Below are 20,767 nucleotides of genomic sequence, written 5' to 3'. Positions count from 1 at the left end.
TGCTAACTAATGTCACAATTAGATGAGAACTAGCCAAGGAGATTGTTCAGATGCATACTGTGTTGGTCTAGAGCAATATTCTGTGATGGCAAAATCTTAAATGCTGTTTTTGTGAGATTTCAGTGAGGAATACTAGACACTTCCTAAGATTTTCAGTATATTGGGCTGTATTCAAACCAGGTCCAGAAAACAAGTCTTTTCTAGTTTTGGATCCAACCTGAAACCCAGTACGGAGTGGTAGGCTCAGATCATGCAACCTCCATAGTCCCTCCCTCTCTGATTCCTAATTTCAGCAGGGGAGAGGTGTAGGGACAGAAGGTTTCAGTTGTGGCCCATCTCTGCTCAAGTAGTTGAAAAGATTTTTTTTTTTAATTGAAATCCATTGTAGAGGTGCTTCCCCCATGCCAAATGGCATTGTTCTTGTTTGTTATGCTGATCATGATGCTACATGAATATGTGGATAGAGTATATGTATATAACAGACATACAAGTCTTCAGAAGAGAACAGCACTTTATAAAAATTCAAATTAGTTTTATAAAATATATAAATGTCAAATGCTCTGAATGGGAGGTGACCTTTTCATGTTTAACGCAACAGCTGAAAAAAGATGAGTAGAACAGCTACCAAGGCTGCAGGGAAATTGAATCCATGGTGCCTTTTTATTGTTCCTTCTGTATCGTTGATTCTAATTTTAGAAGCTTACATCACTTTAGTGATGATGACAGCCTCCCTCCCTCCCTTAGCATAGATCATATTTTCATACTGCTTATGAATCCTCCTGATCCTTTCAATAAGATTTTTCTACAGCATGTTAGTAAGCATTTAGCTGCTGTGGAAACTGATGCACATAAGTAACCAATAGCAGAATGCAATGTTGCCCTAAAGAACTGAGGGAAGCTAAGTCCTATTTCCCTTGTTCAGAAGGGTCAGGAATAGGGTGGAGAGTTGCTTTAAAAACAGGAATTCCTGAAGTTCTAATGAGAGGCTAACCTTGCCACAAAATACAATGATTCACTTAAGATGCTTAAGTTAGATGTGGGGGAGGGGGAAAAGGAATCACACACATGCCAGCAGTACTAAATCAGGGCAGTGTGGGGATGCTTCCAGCTTGTGCTGCATCTGCCACTGTATATAGCATTCTACCATCATCACTGCCTTCATTTTCAAAAAGATGTAAAATACTCAAATATCTTATGCTAGTCCCTTGATACTGATGCTCTTAGCATTAGAATATTTGTGTATTAGGCTGTTGTACTTGGAAATTAATACCTGCAAAGCCAGAGAGAAAAATTAACTATTTTAGGCTCAAACCCCTTTGCTTCATTTTGTGAAATGGCAGATTGCTTTCCAGCCAGCTGGTTTTAATCCCTCAAACCCCTCCTCCCATCCTACTTGGTAGTAGGGTATAGTAGTTACTGTACTCAAACAAAATGGCAGAGAGAGAATGTGTTTGTAGCTGAGTACTTCAGTCATGCCTTTTTGCTCAGAGTGGTGCTCAGTTTGTGACTTGTTCTGGTCTTCGGTCCTAAAAGTCCAGCACCCTTCGTTTTGCTGGGCATGCAAGCAACTATCTTGCCTTTTCAGCAAGTGCATGCAGATTTTAATATCACTGCTTACCTTCACTGCACAGCTGAAATATTCAGACAACTGGCATTTCTTGGATTGATCTGGGAAAAATAGTAACTATTGGGGGAGGTATCTTCTGGTGTCAGCTGTGAAATATACATGATTTTGCATAATTTCAATTGGTGGCATCTCTTTAAGCAAAGAGGAGAAATCTCTAATCCAATTTAAATCAAATATAAATTTAAAAGATCCAAATAAGTGTCTTAGTGCCATTTTTTTGTTTAAAAATCCTGTTCTTCAATGATTTAGTCTTGTTAAATAAATCTCCGTGTTCTGATTGTCTAACAGGCAGAGTGGGAAAATTCTGATACATTTATGGGTGGATAAGGAGACTGCTATGCATAGAAATAATCCTATGGAGTGATATTCCAAATATGAAAAGAAAGCATCATTGAGAAACAAGGAAGATTTTTCAGGAAGCACAGATCAAGATTTATTTTTTTAAAATAAAGCTTTCATATGCAATGAAAAATTGGGATTCATCTTAAAATGAGAAAAGTGAAATACTGTTTCTGGTTTTAGCACATTTCTTAACATTGTATTTTGGTTTAGATCACTATTAAACAATCTTTGCAAAAGATTTTTCCTCAAGTCACTGTTGTATTGTGATCTGACATTTATGTTCAACAAATCATTGTAAAAGAACTTGTGGCACAGTACCATAAGGAGCTAAGGTTAAAAAAAAAAAATTTTCAGTATAGAATTAGGTCAATTTTTTCACCCTGTTCATAGCTGTTAGGCTGGCAGGTTTGCATGCAGGGTCTCGGATTCATTCCCTAAGGAACTGCAGTAGATTCAGTCTGATTGGTAGGAATAGGAAAAGGATGATGTCATCTTCACTTAAAGACAAAACTGGAAGGAAATAGAATTTTGTTCCCATTATTGAGCTTGTGTTTACAGTAGTTGTAAAATATGGCATTCACTCCTAACTCTTTAGTGGATTGAATTTCATGCACCATGCAGCAGTTTAAAATGCAGTTGTGAGATGAATATCTCTTGTTTAGCTGGACCAGAGAATTTGTGTGCTATCAGTGCACATGCAAACAAGGGGAGAGGCTTCCTTTAGTTGTGTGTGTGTGTGTGTGTGTGTTTTATTGTAATTATAGTAATTGTAGTAAAACAAGTAATACAACTCAGAAGAGTTTGGACATTCCCTGATTATTAGCAAAACTGAAAGGTTCTTATTTGTGTGGCTTTGAACCTGATGTTTATATTCAAAACGCTGTTCAGCAGTATTGCATGAATCATTTCAAAAGGTGTAACACACTTTATAGCAATGAGACTGATGCTGTTCTGTAGCCTGCTGTGCTGCAATACTGTGGAAAGAATAGTGAATTAAATTTTCTCTGGTGCTGCTTAATACTTCAAGGGTGGAATATTTATCTAAAATAAATATCATTGTGTAAAACAGGAAAAGATTTTGGTTCCGTGTGAGAACCTTATAAATAAATACATGCTAGATGTCAAATAAGTTGCAGTTGTTTCCCTCTTGATTTTACAAAATCAAAAATATTAATTGCATCTTAAAATACTTTTAGCCATTTTTTGTCATTGTTTGACAAAATTGGCAGTTTTAAGAATGTGATACAAATCCTTTGTCTTTCAAGATAGTTTCGGAAAGATATGGGGCTGGGAAGTGAGCTCATCTGATAGTTGAGGTGAAAATATAGAAGAGTCCTATTCAACTCTAATCTTTGATACGGCCTTGTTCTGGAAAGCAAGGTGGAAGTAGAATCATAGCACCCATAAGTAGGGTTGCCAGGCCTCCAGTTTTTGACTGGAATGCCTGGTTGAAAAGGGACCATGGCGGCTTTGGTCGGCACTGCCGACTGGGCAGTTAAAAGTCCGATCAGCAGTGCAGTGGGGGCCCAGGGCTAAGGCAGTCTCCGTGCCTGCCCTAGCTCCACGTGACTCCTGGTGGCCACTTCTAGGTCCTTGCGGCCCCTAGGCTTATGGGTGCCCAGGGAGGCTCTTTGCGCTGCCTCTGCCCCTCGTGCCGGCTCTGCAGATCCCATTGACCAGGAACCACGACCAATGGGAGCTGTGGGGGCGGCGCTTGCGGGCATGAGGGCAGCGCGAGGAGCCTCCCTGGCCACTCACGCACTTAGGGGCTGCAGGGACCTGTCTGCTGCTTCCTGGGAGCCATGGAAAGCACCGCCAGGACCCCGTACTTCCTCCCGCATGCCAATCCCCTGCGCCAGCCCGGAGTCTCTCCCGCACCCAAACTCCCTCCCAGAGCCCGCACCCCCTCCCAACCCTCTGCCCCAGCCCAGAGCCCCCTCCTTCACCCAAAACCCCTCATCCCCAGGCCCACCCCAGAGTTCACGCTCCCAGCCAGAGCCCGCACCCCCTCCCACACTCCAAACCCCTTGGCCCCTGCCTGGAGCCCCATCCTGTACCCCAAATCCCTCATTCCCAGCCCCACCCCAGAGCCTGCACCACCAGCCAGAGTCCTCACCCCTTCCCCCCCTGCCCCCCCCCCCGGCACCCCAACCCCCTTCCTCAGCCCGGTGAAAATGAGTGAGGGTGGGGGAGAGTGAGTGACAGAGGGAGGGGGGATGGAGCCTCAGAAAAGGGGCAGAGCAGGGGTGTTTGTTTTTGTGCAATTAGAAAGTTGTCAACCCTACCCATAAGCAGTTTTTAGTCTGAGATGAGGTGTGTATCTTCCCTGTGAAACAGATTTAGCTCAATTTCTTGAAAGTGAGAATCTCCTGGGTGAGCACATGGGTGAAGCAAAGCTTCTCACTGGCAAGCCTCAAAGAGCCTGATTCAGAATCGAAGTAAAAAAGGGCTTTGCTGCTAGTAGCCTACTTATTGCTATTGCCACCACTTAGCAGCTAGCTGAAGCAGCACTGCAATTTGGTCGATGAGGAGAAGATAGGGCTTTTAATTTCCAATTCAGTTTAGAGGCAGCAAATAGTGTTGGGTGTGGATGGTGAGCTTACGACAGAAACTTGTGGCCTGTGAAAGTGGAGGGAGGACACTATGAAAAAAGGAATGGAGGAAAAAGATGGAGAACTGGGTGGACAGATAGTGCCCCCTTTTGTACTTGAAGTAAAAAGACCCTGAATACTAAATAATGGCTTTGATTTTGGCTACTATAGTTGCTTTTCCCCTCCTTAGAGGATGGTAATGGCCAATGGACTTCTAGGAACTGAGTGCATCATACCATTCCCTGCCCAAAGGTGCAGGAAATCCCAGGTGACATACCCGGAGTAGGTCTCCTGTGTGCTATGCTGCCATCCAAGCCACGGAGCTGCTGAAAAGTGTTTGTTGTTAGCTGCAAAAAGAAAATATCTTGCTATTCTTGCCCTCTAATTAGAAACTAGAATTGTTGCTCTTTCAGGTACTACCAGAGAATTGCAGTAGTTTGATTTTAAAAAAATCAGATATTTTTAAAAAAACTTTTAACGTGTTTGTTTTTTTCATTCAAACGATTTCTCATTTGGTTTACTTGAACATCTCCTTCCAAATAAGAAGTTTATGTAATTCTTGGACAAAATCCTTAAACAATGAACAGAAGGATGTAAAAATGACAGCCAGAGCAAGGTCATTATATGGCATACACTTGAAAAACAGGAATTATTTTACTTTGAAAAGATTTTTTTACCCTGAAGTGTGTTAAACTTGAATACAAAGATAAGAAATGTGACTTGCCCAGAATACTGTTGAAAATGAAGTGTAAATAGAGACACATTTGAGAAGCTGATTTTTAAAAAATTCATAGTTATTGTATGTGCTCTGGTAGATAATAACAATGATACAAACATAATGTAGAACAAGAACGTTCTGTTAAATTGTTGTACAGAGATGTGTGTTTATATTAGGTCAATAAAGATGCTCTGCTAGCTGCATCTGCAGATACAGTAGCCAGTTGATCTAATGCAGTTTCTAAAGGCTTTCTATACAGGTGATGTCATCCTTTTAGCTCAGTTCCCCTCCCACTCTCTTTCCTCCTTATTAGATATTTCATCTTGCTGCGGAGCATCCAATCGATGGAAGCTTCTCCTGAGGGAGCTGCTGAGAAGCAAGCAAAAATAGTAGGAATTAGGACTCCAGCGTTCAGTCTTGCCGTAGCTGTGGATGTATATTTTATAGTGCATTATATAATTGTTTTAATTGGAAAAGCTAGGCTTGGATTAACCATGGTATCTGGCTGATGCATTAGAATACTAAGCAATACTGCAGAGTTGTAAACTCTGCACGATAAAACAGAGAGAGAGAAAGAAAAAGGGTTTGGTTTGCAGAGGTTCTGAGACATTCCATAGTGCAAACCTGTTAGAGTATATATCCTGAAGCTGCAATCTGGACACGAATTGAATTTTGCAGTTATGATGGGCAAGCATATAAAGAAGAAACTTTAATATCAAGGGTGTGGGATTCCTGAGTTGCCTAAGATGCAGAAGAACCTTTGCTAATTTGAACTACAATATTAAAATGTGAAGTTTTGGAACTGGAAGATAAACCAGCCTTACCTGCATTTTAGTGGGAAAAGAAAGACTTAGAAGAATTCAAGTCTCACCTTTTAGTATAATGTTACATTAATGTATAATTTTAATCCAGTTCAGAATTAATTCCATTCTACACAACCTTTCACTTGCATGCCTATTGCTTGGGGGAACCTATGGATATTTGTATTTGAAGAGCCAGGAGTACTGAAACATTTTGATTTTCATTTATGTGCTTTTTAAAACTGGAACATTTTTATAGGAATTGCTGCTGCTAACTCACTGCAACACTGAAAACTACTGAGATACAGTAGAAGCTGTAATCAAATTCATCAGTGTGAAAATCAAACCTGAGCAGTTGTGTGCATCTACATCCATTGCTTTTAGTTTATAATTTACAAGGAGAATCGAATACGGATTTTACTAAATAGTTTTCCTCTCTGGCTTTTATCTGAGAGAGGAAACTTTCCTTCTCAGCCCAAGAAATGGCTTTTCTTGTTCGTTGTTATGCCAATTGTCTGCAGCCATGGGCCTCCAAAGTAAGTAAGGTTTTTTGTCACTAATAAATTCTCTCTGAATCATACTGACAAACATAGTACTGTTTAAATGTTTCTGATCTAAGAACTTTTCAAAACATCCTTCGTACTATTCTGCATGAGATGTGGGACTCAACTATCCCAAAAGAATAATCCATGCATAATGTCCAAAAGGGCGGAGGAATCTTGAAATCTGACAATCAATATATTAATAGTATACAGATAAAAAGGTTGTGTAAAAACACTTGTGTTTTAACCCACAGAACTTGAATTTTAGGTCTACAGTGCGTACTCCGAATATTACTAAAATATTACACTTATAAGATTGGTTATGACTGCTTGTGCATATTGTTAACTTGATAAATATTGATGTTCTAACCCACTGAAGGTTTAATTTTCAAGATATATTATGCTATGCTATTGCTTTCCGAGATTTAATATTGGAGAAATGGTTAATTCAGTAGCTGGGCTGTGTATTTACAATTAACAACTTCAAATAATATTAATTATTTTTATGTGCATTTCAAAATGCAGATTTTATGTGTAACTGTTTTTCTTTTAATGGAGATAATGTAAACCAAGAATACCTAAGCAGCCTAACCTGTCTTGAGGTGACTCCTTTAAAGACATTAACTAATATAGTACTTGTGTGGTTCTTTCTCTCAAAAAATTACTCCAGTTGCTTGTGTTTCATTAGCTTTGCTGGCTGCCAGCGCTGAAGTAAGGCAGTGCTTATATCTGAGTTGACTACAAACAGCCAGAGGCTAGATGTGTATATATTATTTTTCTTATTTCATATTTCTATTACAGTAGAACTTAGAGGTCCATGTTAGGATGGGGGCTGGGTTGTGCTAGGTGCTGTAATGTATGGAGATGGGGTGAAATCCTGGTCTTATTGAAGTCAAAGGGAGTTTTGCCATTGACCTCAGTGGAGCCAAGGTTTAACCATGACACCTGCCATGAAGAGTTTGGAATCTAAGTTGCATATAAAATGTGGGAGTGGACAGGAGAGGCATACAATCAAGTATATACAATTCTTTTATACATTACATTTTTGTCTGATCATTTTTCTGTGTCAATTAAAAGGCAAATGGAAATTCACTCTGTTTTAGCACCTGGGAGCTGCAGGTGTGAAGTACCTTAGAAAATCAGGTCACCTTTATTTATGTTCCCAAGTATGGATCTAGGTCCCTAACCATAATGCTTAAGGTCTTGTCTTCACGTACAGTGCTAAAGAAGGATTTTCTTTTGGGATTTTGTCCTAACCAAGACAACATGGATAATGATGCTTGCGCTTAAACAATCTTTTGAGGAAAAGTTGGGGTCCTAAAAGGACAGTTGGACTGCTGCATAAGTACTGTTGATGTTACCAAAAAGGCCATAGCTCGGTGGTTTGAGCATTGGCCTGCTAAACTCAGGGTTGTGAGTTCAATCCTTGAGGGGGCCATTTGGGATCTGGGGCAAAAATCGGGGATTGGTCCTGCTTTAAGCAGGGGGTTGGACTAGATGACCTCCTGAGGTCCCTTCCAACCCTGATGTTCTATGATTCTATGTGAATCTGGGTACTGGTCAGTCACTAGCCTGTGTGACTGAAACAGTGTAAAAGTATGACTAATAAAAAATAAATCTCATTGTAAATACACAAGATGCCCATCACCATGAGAAGAGTACATTGTGAGAAATTGAATAGAATAGGCAAATGTAAAATGGTCCATGCAAGCTAATGTATTGTCTAAGTAGTCACCAGAAAAAAGATGTATTGTGAATTTGTGCAAATTGCATGAAGATTCTACAAGCCACTCCTTTCTTTTATATAAGTTCCTATAGAAGCCAGGAAAGTATTGCTTAAAGCCCTGCAGGTTATTCTATGACTGCCCAAAAAGGATCACTGCCTCTGTGCTGGAAGGTGGTGGTGGTTGTTTGTATTGCATGAGCACCTAGCAGTTAGGGATCATGACCCCACAGCACTGTACAGACACATAACAAAAAGATGGTCCCGGAGCTGAAGACTTTACAATCTAAGTATAAGATGAGACACCAAACAGATATGGACAGCATTAAGAAACAATGATTATGAAGAGCATGATAAACAGTGGTCACAGCACACCAGTTGCCTAAGCAGGAGTGCCCCTAGTTGTTTTCCTGCCCAGGGTGGAAAACATTTTCAGTGCCCTTGCCAGGCAAGAAAAAACAAAACAAAACAACCCAACAATGAGCTGTTCCCTGTACAGCCATCCTGGAACTGGCCCTGTGTCATCTAAACAATATCGAGTTTTTTGTAGGCATCATGACAGAGGAGAGTTTTAAGGAAAGATTTGAAGGAGGACAGTCAGATGGTTTTGCATATGTTTACAAGGAACTACTCCTATAGATAATGGGTGGCAGGAAAGAAAGCTATGAGGTTATGTCTCTGTTCTGTTGTATTATGTTAAAATTAAATACTTATAATACAAAAAATGAGATCTTCAAAAAATGGTTTAGTAGTTCTTTGAAGCTTGTCTTTGGAATTCTGTCAACTTTCTCAGTGTCTAGAATGTGTGGTGTGCTTTTTGATATTAGACTCTTGAACATTGACACATCATGAAGTCATTATTAGAGAATTCTAAAATTCATAATTTGAAGTGTTTTGTAGCAGGAAAAATTATATGCATGCCCTGACAATTTTATAGATATTAAAATGCATACACACATGTTACGCATATATACTGCATGCAATGTATTTCTTACAGATAATATGCTTTTGAAAGATGTGCATTTCTTGTTCTGTTTTGTAACAAATATTTAAATCGTGAAGGAGGGCTCTTACATTTACAATTCCAGATGTTAGCTGTCAGATTAGATTTTAAATTAAATCTAATAACATTCCTTGCACTTTACTGTAGGCTTAGCAAAATCAAATTCTATTGTGTGGAACAGTGAGTCTAACTGTTATAGCACAGGACTGGGAGTCAGAACTCCTGGGTTCTATTCCTGGTCCTGCCACCATGGGACCTAAGACAAGTCACCTAACTTCTAAGTCTTAGTGTATGTCTAAATGAGCACTTACTGCCTGACAAGCTGGGGTGTAACTATACAGCACTCCAAGATGCCACACATTAACTGTCCAAGTGGACAGTTTAATAAAAGTTCCCTCGAGCACACTGACATATTGTGGTTTTGAAGCAGCAGTAGGTCAAAGCACACTAGGGAACTTTTAGTGCACATCAGTAGGATCTACACCTGCTGGAGTGCTATAAATTTACATCCGAGCTTGCTGTACAGTAAGTGCTTGTGTAGACATGCCCTTAGTTTACCCGTCCGTAAAATTAATTAAAGCAAATGTATTATCTCACAGGCCTATCTGAGTCCACTGGGTTAATCTTTGAGACCCTCAGCAGAAAAGCTTTTTATAATTATCAGTTATTATTTTCTACATAACAAGAGGAATGCAAGCAATTACCAGTCTTGATTCCATGTCCTTCTTGTGCCTGCTACTATATTTGATTCCATGTCCTCCTTGTGTCAGCTACTATATATGTGAAAAAGTAATCTTAATATTATTTCTGAATTTGTAAATGTCTTTAATGAAGAAGATATAATTGACCCACTGGCTCTCCTTTTTCCCCTACTTCATTTCAGTTCTTACTCCTCCCAGTTTTGCCCTTTCCAGTCTCTTGCATATCCCATTCGCTGATCATTTCAGATCCTGTTCTTTCCTGCTACAGCACTCTACTCAAGGCTCTGGGGCCATCTTTCCCACTCCATGATGCTTCTCACTAGTGCTATGACTTTCACTTTCCCTCTTGTTGGTGCCCTTTCTATATATTTTGACATTACCTCCAGCATTTCATAAGTTTGACCCCTGGTGGTCTTTTCCTTCATGGATTTTTTTTTACCTTCTCATCCGCTTCAATGGAAGGATTGGCACCTGGTAGAGACAGCTATGTTCCTTCCATGTACTTGGTTTATGCAGGGACCGCTACTGGAGGCACCACCTCTTCATGGAATCAGCAGATGCTTTTACTGGCTGCTGAGTATGCTTCATTGTGCAGTGTCCTGCTCATTTGTTCTTTACACCTGTTGACCCTTGGAGCAGTCTGAGGATGACCTTCAAGTGTCCCATGGGTCAGCATATGAGGACTCCTGCTTTACTGGAAATTAACTCCCTTTTCTAAAATAAATGTACATAATGTGACCCACAAACCTGTAAAACTTTGCTTTTTGTTTATTCCTTTTTGTTCAGTGGTTTAAAACAATTCAAGTTAAAATGGTACAGTATAGAGTAGCTGCCCATTTACTGAAGAAAATTGTAACGGTCCCTATGCTCCTACTTACAATACTGTGGTAATCAGCAAAGGCAGAGGCTAAATCATGGCAAATATACCGAGAGCATGTCTTATTTTCTCAGCAGAAATATCTAACTCCAACAAATTTCCAGGGTAGTATTTTGCATTTGTAGTCTGAGTGGATTGACAATCAAAAACATAAACATCTTGATTGCCTTGTTTCCTTCATCTTTCATAGATAAGAAACATGTATTTTTGTATAATTTTGTTTAAATTTAAATTTAAACTTTGGCATACAAAGTTTTATCACCATTTGCATTTATATGCTAGTCTCAGACCCAACATATGATTCCCATGTCACTTACATGCATGGATTTCTTCATGAATCAAAAAGAAAATGCAGATGTTGGGTTTGTATGTCAACTCTGTTTACGTAACTAGGGTCTTTAAGGGCTTCATTATGCGAAGGGACAAGACCTTGACTGTGTCTTCAACATTTTATTTCAATCTATCACTTGAGGAATTATTGTATTTGCATTATGATTTGTGCATTATGATGGATATAAGTGCATTACTGTAGATGATTGTCACTTGTGGGTTGTTATGGTGAAGGGAGCCATGAAGTGAAGGTAAGTTGTCAGCCTAAGGATATGTGAAGAGAGATTATCTCCATAATATTGTGCCAAACCGTGCATATTAGAGTATCATAAATTAATTAACTAATGTAAAACTTTTCAAAAGGTAAGTTTAGAATTTCACATGCCTGGGATACTGTTATCAAAATGAGAGATGCTCAAACACAGAAAATTGCTCTATGCTACCTGGCTAACTAAGCTTTAATGATTTATGAGACACAGATTTGCTGTAAAACCCATAAATAGTTTTAATATTATTTGCCAATAAGCTTGTATTTTACTATAATGTATTTAGACAAATGCATCTTTTTCATCATATGATATATTTATTTTTTCGTGGCAAATGAGGCCAGTAAAGTTGGACCTCTGGAGAATCCACTGAGTTTCCTTTCATGCTCCACTTGCCATCTTATGACAAATTAGGATTTTGTTCTGCATATCGTTATAAGTGGATCAGAGGACTGTTAACTCATATTAGCTGACAATTCTTTCAGTATAAAAAGCATAACACACATTTTCATGGGAACTCTCAGTATTATGGAGCTTTCATTGATAATTACTGGCAGTTTTCTCACATTGAAGTAAAAGATTTAGTCATTAAAATTTTTTTGATGTTGAAGGTAGGTGTGTGTGTGTGTGTGTGTGAACATTCTTAGCATTGTCATGATTTCAAGCACCGCAGTGAAATAATCTATAATTTAGACATAAAAAAACTAAGTTAAAATTACATTACCTGTCTGGTTTAAGCCAACATCAGAATCTAATTTGAAACAATGTCCTTCACTCACCCTATTGTATCTAAGCAACTATAATGCATTTTTGAAGCTTCCTTAAAAGTATTATCTTACACACTATATAAGCCACAAAGGACAGATTTAAGACTCAAGATCTTGGGTTTCTTGGGTTTAAAACAATCTTTTAATGTTATTTTGATGTCTTTTATATCAGTTTCCTATATTTTTACACTGAAAAGAGTCAAATGAATTTTTGTAACTCAAGAGTCATTCCAGTGCAGATTCCATGGATAAATTTGAAATCTCTGAAAATGAAGATTTGTTGATGAAAAATATTGATATGGCCCTTAGCTATATTGCATACATATGTCTAATAGTAATAACAGTTTGATGAATGGGAATGGAGTACAGTCAGTGACACTAAACAAACAGAAGTTTCTGAACACAGAGATATGTTTTCTAATAGCATTTATTGAAGTTTTTAAATTTAAAAACTATGTAAAATGTATATAATTTCATAGACATTGTTTCTGTGTGTCAAACTATTGGCTTTTATAAAATTTTATGCTGTTTCTGGGGCTGCTCAAGATGACATATACTTGACTCTGTAGTAAGCTAAGATGATGTACTGACTTGAGTTCATCTGTGTCACTGCCATCAGCTGATGGGTGTTAGATTTTCTCAAGGCTTTAATTTAGAATGGTCCGACTTTTAGAAAATAGAAAATGAGAGCATATATGTGCTATTGCTTAACTTCAAAAAGTCTCCTTTTATTTAAAGTGTTTGAGGACCTGTGTTCCTTGAGCACAAATTCAGTGTTCTTTCTGATAGTTTGTATATATATAGCTAACTGATGACCGATGTGTGTAGGAAATATGGCTAGGTTCATGCTTCATGTTCATGCTGTATATGGACAAACATACGTACCAAATGTCCTCCTGGTGTGTAAAAGTAGCCATCTTTCTTTCCCCTTTCCCACTAACCAAACTCCAATCACAGTTTTAAGAGTTGCTATTTCAATGATGAAAGATTAATCAGCTATCTCAAGGATTTTCTTGGAGAGTGATCAGGAAGAAGTGTTGTGGTTCCACGCTTGAGAAACATGAACCAGAATTAATTTATGTGAAGCTCTGGCATAGAGGCAGCAAAGAAATACAGGCACCTTTCTGAGAACTGTAAAATTATGTTTTATGGATTCTTATAAGTAGCTGGTAGAAGTGATATATTCATCAGCAGGATAAAGGAGAAGAAAGAATGCATCGCTTACTAATGCCAGCAAAAATCTTTTGGATATTTAGAAAAAAGGGAATCAGTGTATTGGGAACAAAGTGGCTAGGGCATGAGGGAACTCAGGAGAGGAGCGGTTGAGGAGAGGTTATTTGCCATAACTGCATCTACATCATATGAAAACAAACCTAATGCTGTTTGTGTTTCAAACTGGTGATTGGGAAGGATAAAATTTTAGAGTGATGGTTTAGATCTTAAGCTATGGAAGCATAGACCAGGGTGAGCCTTGTAAGAGATGGTGTGCTAAAAAATAGAATTAAAGTAAAACTAAATATCTTGTTACACATTACATGTGAAAATGGATAAATTGAAGTTACAAATTGGAATAATAGGGATTTAATTGTACCATGAAAATAACTAGCAACTAAATCACCAGCATACAGAGTTCGCTGAAGATACAGGTAAAAAGGAGCAAGGAGTATGGAAATATTGGTGAGGAAAGAGAGGCTGCACAGAGAAATTACATAAACACTTAGTCTGAAATATCAGTCCAACTACTGAAACATCAATAATTCTGCTGTGTCAGCCATAATTAATCAGGGTGATTCTTGAAAGTTACACATCCAGGCTGTTGGATAACATATATTGGAAAATTCTTTTGTATATAACAGGGCCTTTAAGAAGGCTGAGCTTTTGATCATGCGGCATTTAAAATCTACAGTTATTGATTGTGATAGCAATTCTGCTCTCCTTCTAGATGCATACTAACTTATGCAGTTTATTGTCCATGTTGCATTGGAATCTCTTCTGGACATAATCCAAGAAACATAATTAAGGGTGATAAATAAAGTTGATGTTTGGAAGTATCTAGAATTTAGTGCCAATATTGGAAATGAAATTCTTGTGTGGTCAGATACTAAAAGAAACAATTTTTTGACTGAAGACTTGTTCTGGGGAAATGCAGATTTTTATAGGAATTAACTAAGGTATTGGAAATCTATGCTCAAATTTGTTATAAGAGAGCAAAGTTGCACAGCAAGGCTTTTTGACTGGCCCTGAGTTTCAGACCATGGGATACCAGTTTCAAAAAAGAAATTCAGACTGTACTATTTAATTCAAACTAGTAAATATACAATAAAGGTTTCTAAATAAGGGTCTCAAAGAAAATAACGCATGAGTCAAAAAGTTGAAAGGATACAGTGACCATAGCTGACATATGGGAACCAGTAGTTAAACTGAAAAGGGATTTGATTGTTCTGATTTAGTTCATTCCAGTGATCTTTCCTGTTCAGCAGTCCGAAATGCCTTCATGACCTAATTAAACTTTTAATATTTTGTAACAAAGATAGCAGTGATCTTTGAAGTAATTCAGAGGGGGAATGTTTTATCCCTTTCTGTTGTGACATAAGAAGAGGACAGATCTCTTCTCCAAGGCAAATGTTTCTATTTTCTATCCCTGAAAAGAAATAGAAACATAAATCTGAAAAAACCAGACCTCCTAGATGGCAACTTCTGTCCATTACCTTTTGTGAATTATGTGGATGCTCTCTGTCTCTTATGAAATTCATGATAACTTGCCTAAGCTGGGCCTCATCATCCATTTTGCTATTTATATTGTGTTAGCTGGGAGTGTAATGTCTGTACTCTACCTGCTGCTGTAGGGGCAAACGTACCTACAAGTGACTTCACTACTGACAGTAAATGCTGTCTGCATTGCTGCCAGCCAGCAAGGTAGATTCACTCCACTTTTGTACCTAGCAATTATTCCTCTATGTGTTAATTTGGGTACTATATTGTAAAGTCTCTGATTTAATTAATCGCAGAATCAAGGGCATCAGGCTTACTGGCAAATGGCTCCTTCTGTGGTTTGTGGCCCAAAGTAGCATTTATTGAACATAATCACAACATTATTAGTAGTTTGATTATTAGATTAACTAGATTAGAAAGTGAAGACGGTAGGGGAAAACTTTTTTTCAAAGAGCTATGTAAATGTTAGCTGTGTGACTTTTTGCATTGACTTTGATATGTCAGCACCTTTGAAAGTCAAGTGTCTCAATCTGGGTATTCAAAACCTGAATATTAAACATATGGAAATGTTGGACGTTAACCTCCAGTCATTTGAACCGAGGTGTTGTGCGGCTTACTAGTTGTAAAGAGCTTTGAAATTGTTGGATGAAAGGCATTATGTTAATGTTAAGTGGTGATGGTGGTGGTGGTGATAGTAAGTATTTAGTAGAGTAACAAGAAGAAAAATTACTCTGGATAAAAGGGCATTCAGTGAGACTTTGTTTACCTCTGCTGTGTGTTATCCACACAAACAATTGAATAACCTTAGTGTTTTGATAATCTTGCGTGTAACATCCGTGCATCTTGTCAACCCGCAGTCACGGTACCACTGTTGTACTTTGCACAATGAAGAATATTATCTCATTTTGATGTTTTAATGCTTGGGGATTTAGGAACATAATTTTTGTTAGCATTAATTAATGCCATCTTTTCACAAAATGGGGCTAAGATTCCTGTAGGTTTGGAAAATCTGAAATTAGATTTGAGTATGGATTTCAATTGAAGTCCTATGGCTTTGTTTTCCAAAGAAATGCATCCTTTCCCCATAAGCCCTCACACAGATTCATCTTTCCATGTCATAGATAAGAGGTACTTCTAATGCTTAATTTTAAAAGCATGTGCTTCCTTTTCAACTTGTGCAGGATGCTAAAGCTTGTTGATTGCAAATAGAACTGGACATTTCGTATAATTTGGCAGCTGGTGTGTTATAGACACCCTCCTCTCACCCTCCTCCCCCATGTCCAGAATTTCCTGGTTGAAAATAACTTCCACTAATGCATTTGTTATAATTTCTGTAATACAGTAGTACCTTGTGTGCTATATATAGAATATTAGTATTCTACCTTTCTCCAGTACATTAATTAAATTTCTCTTTTGTGTAGTTGGGTAAATTACTATATTTGAATTATACAAATCTTTAAGATGAACAATTTTAATGGGCCTTTGCTTGTTTTTAAGCATAATGCTTTTTTAAACTTCCAATTGTATTGATTTGAAATTAATGTTTTAAGGATGCAGCTTAAACTTTTGTATTAACTTTAGTTAGTTCAACCATTTTACAGCTAACATTATTTGGACTTTTTTAACTGCATGTATTTTGGGGAAACTGTAGTGGACATAGTTTGGAGCCTCCTAAAGAAACAGTGATTAAAACACATTTTTGTACAGTGATCTCTATGTCAAAGTTAACAATTTTCTTCCTCATTCGAGACAGCTTCATTTTGTCAGCAGAAAGCTTTAATAAACATCTTGGGAAGACACACAAAGTAGCAGCTACTTCAGATATGAAAGGTGGTTAATTACTTGGCAAGTGGTCTAATCTTTTAATGAAAAAGACTTAATACAGCTCACTGTCTTCATGTCTTGGTAAAATCTTCAAGTGGAAAAATTTCCAGTTGCTTTTAGACTAGAAAGAAAGTGCGTGCTTGCGTCTCTCTCACTCTCACACATGGGTCAAAGTAACGGGAGTGCTATTTCTCCAGATTTCTCCCTCCTTTTTGGCTCGTTTGATGAAGACTTGCCAGACAAGGGAATCTGATTTGAGAATAGTAGGAAGATCTGGTGACAGATAGGGGAGTTCTGGCCTTCCTGCCAGTAAATGGAGCAATAAGTGCACATTTTGAGGGGAGAAAAAGATGGCCTAGCTGGGAGTATCCTGTCTATCACTGCATCTCTAGTGGAATAACAATGAGTCCGGTGGCACCTTAAAGACTAACAGATTTATTTGGGCATAAGCTTTCGTGGGTAAAAAAAACCCGAAAGCTTATGCCCAAATAAATCTGTTAGTCTTTAAGGTGCCACCGGACTCATTGTTTTTGTGGATACAGACTAACAAGGCTACCCCCTGATCTCTAGTGGAATGTCTTTTAAGCTTTGTCATTTGGAATGTGCCTTCATCAGTCATAAGTAATGTGACCATACTAAGCTTATGTGGCTAAAACTTTTATGCCATGTTATGCAGCCAAATATTTACTCTGAGTGTATATGTACTCACAAACATATGCCTTTTATGCACATCCATATACACGTGTATAGAGGATACAGGAAATTTTGATGTCAGATATTTCATTGCTTCAGCTTGGAATGGATAAATTAGTCACAACTTATGAGGACACAAATGAGCTATGCACATCAATCAAATGAATTAAAATAAAACATTTCTTCTCCACCACATCATCACTGGTTTGAGCACCTATCTGGGACTCAGGAGACGTGGGTTCTATTCCCAGCTCCACCACTAGCCTGCTGGGTAACTTCAGGCAAGTCCCTTCACCTCTGTTTTTCAGTTTTCCGATCTGTAAAATGGGAACAACGATGCTCCTTTGTCAGGCACTTTGAGAGCTACTTATGAGAAGCCTTAAGTAAGACCTTAGTATTATGATGGTGGTGATGACTTATTTTATTAGGTTTGACTTTTTGTAATAAACTTTATACTTGACAGCTTGAATGCCCACTCTTTTTTCCCCTACGATAACCACAAAGTAAATCATGAATGGGAAAGTAGATTTTTAAAAAGCTATTTACCCTTTTTTAAATAAGACATTAAAACAAGCTTACACAAGAAGACTGTCTCCAAGAGCTAGGAATTATTATTACCCACATATTTTACAAAGGAAAATTAAGACTATTTTAATGTTCTTAATCATAATATGAGGGCTGTTTTTCATATCCTCTCCCTCCCATTAGAATTATTTCAATTGTACAGAACTCTGGGAAAAGAAAATTATGACTAGTCTTAAAAAACTCTTTTAAAAAATCCCATAATACTTTCCCCAGTGTAGTATAGTAATTTTTAATGTCTGGTGTCTAGGGACCTTCTGTGAATATGTACATTATGCTTCAGTGGAAAACTTTAGAATCACCCTTTTCTAACAGAAGAATGAAACCATTTGTAGCCCTAATGGATCACAAGATGTCACACTGTAAATGTTTCAGTGGTCCAGGATCAAATAGTGCCCATCTTGTATCTTAGATCAGTGTGATTTTGAAGATAAAGAGATAAAGGCCACATTGGGAGTGTGGGGTAGGAACTTTTTTTACAGGTTGGATCAAGAAAAGTAAAAAGGTGGTCTGTTCAGAGTTCTAGTGAATAGTCCAGGGGAGGAGTATTGGTGGTCAAAGCACAGATCTTTGCAATCTAAGATGCATGGTAAATACCATTTATAACATGTATGTGAAATTTATTCAAGTATCTCCCCACCATGTGGGAAATATAGCACATTTGTCTACAACAGAGCCCAACTAATTCACATTACTGAAAGGAAAATTTAGGGAATAAACAAAATAATACAGAAAGGATACTGCATCTCAAAATAGTTTGTTCATTTGTTATGTCAATTGTGGTTTAATCTCAATTATTTAATGATTCTTAGGATACCAAAAGCACACCATAATACATGTTATAAAAATAGTGAAATAATAATAAAATGAGACTTCACTTTAGCATTTACTATTAAATATTTGCTGAGAAGTGTGAAGAGACACTAATGTTTTATGCAGATTATTTGTCAAAATGAGCATTAGTTAAGTTTAGTTAAATTTTAAAATGTTATCTACATCCCTCACTTCCCAAACATTCTAATGATACAAAACTGAAGAGTGTTGTTTTGGTTTAGAACTAGAGATTAGTACTTTTATTTAAGGAACTAATCACTTTAACTAATGACCATTATTTGAGCTTTTATGAAAGAAGAGGTAGAAGACTTGACTCCTGCTTTTTGTCATTGATTGCTCTTCCTTATTTCCTGTCCATATGGTATTGTACATTTCCCAAGAGGATGTATTGCTGCTATAACTGTGACTGTTATCCATTCATATTAAAATGTGGCAGCATTTACATTTTTAAAATATAGATGCTGAAACTAGTTTTGTAATGTCGTTCATGCTGTAAGGATAGCAATAACATCCCATCATATTTGTGGTTATACTTCTATCTAGACTGTGTTCCTGAAGCTAAAAAAAGAAAAAGAAAGTGACAGTACTCAGTAAAGATTTGATTTTATCAAATTCTTTATTGCTGGTGCAGGAATGATAATTGAAACTGAAATACAACTGTTCAGATACCAGGACCTGAGAAATCATGCTGCTTGCAGTATGAGCAATTGGAAGTTTTGTTCTGTCATTAAGATGTTTGTACAAAAGAGGATGTTTTGTAACTGATTATGAGTTTGCTAATCCTGATAATGAAGATATTTCTGTATTACTTATGTGAAATTAGTGAAATTAAGTATTTCAGTTGATTGTAAGAAAGTCAGTGGGTGAAATGACTGGGCAGTTTATCATTTGAAACTCTATTCAGTAGGGAGGAATAAATATTTTATTTTAAAAACTGCACATTTGAGTAAGTTTTGTGGTAGATTAGTTAAATTCTGAAAAGTATCTCTGGTTTCTTGAGACTCCTAAATATTTCTATACACATATGTAAATACACACACACACTCACTCTCTCTCTCTCTCTCTCTCTCTCAGGAAGAGGAGTGAAATATTTTCACTAGTAATATAGAGAACTAGATCTAATCAGATTATAAAATATTCATCTTATAAAGATAGGTTATGAATGAGTTATAAAGTTATAGTTATAAAGATAGCTATATCTATCTGTATAAATTAGTTACTTTAAAATCAAAAACACAGTTTTGAAAAATGAATAAAGTTTAAACTTTTTAATACAGTACCTAAATTTTAAGCAGTCTTTCAATATGTTTAATCTTGAAAAGTATTGTACATATCTTCTAAAGATCTCTCACCTTGGATTAACAGATGACATGAAGGACAAAGAATTTTCTTCCAGAGCCTCAGTCTGCATTACATTGGCTTTTATTAATGCATTGAAAAAGTGTGTGCATGTAAAGCACACAAACATAGCATCACTCTTTTCTGTCTCTCCTTGCTTGTGTCCTCAGTGCAGCTGGTTTGCTTAATGACTTCATTATTTATTTGTCTTTAAGTAGCACTGAAAAAAACAAGAAATCATTTAGCTTTGAACAGCATGACTGAGCTCCAAACAGAATCTCATCCAGTCGTCCTAGCCTGGTAGCCTGAAGCTATGATGTGGAGCCCTGAGGATGCCAGAGGTATAAAAAGAAGTTAAAACATTGTAGGAGCATCTCCGGTATTAAACATAAAAGGGTAAACCAAAATAAATATGGAAACCTAATGGTAAAACAAAATAACCCCCCCAATCAAGCAGAGAAATCACTGTTGAGTGATGGGAAGGCACTCTCTTCCCC

General features: G+C 37.4%; 1 protein-coding gene across 15 annotated transcripts in view; it reads left to right on the top strand.

Moving 5' to 3' along the window:
* RAPGEF6 (Rap guanine nucleotide exchange factor 6) overlaps positions 1-20,767 on the top strand; it is a 238,253-nt gene that overhangs the window by 106,319 nt on the left and 111,167 nt on the right. Inside the window, exon 1 of one of the 15 annotated variants that reach the window (XM_048862598.2) lies at positions 5,654-6,614. The exons of the other annotated variants lie outside the window; for them this stretch is intronic. Within the exon in view, the coding sequence (XP_048718555.2) occupies positions 6,561-6,614 (54 nt within the window). The 5' untranslated portion in view covers positions 5,654-6,560. Of the gene's footprint in view, positions 1-5,653; positions 6,615-20,767 lie in introns of those variants that run through there. 15 annotated transcript variants of the gene reach the window in all.

Source organism: Caretta caretta, chromosome 8 (assembly GCF_965140235.1).
Source record: "Caretta caretta isolate rCarCar2 chromosome 8, rCarCar1.hap1, whole genome shotgun sequence".
Lineage (NCBI taxonomy): Eukaryota > Metazoa > Chordata > Testudines > Cheloniidae > Caretta > Caretta caretta.
Note: the sequence above shows the minus strand (reverse complement) of the source record. Positions and strands in the feature narration are given on the sequence as shown.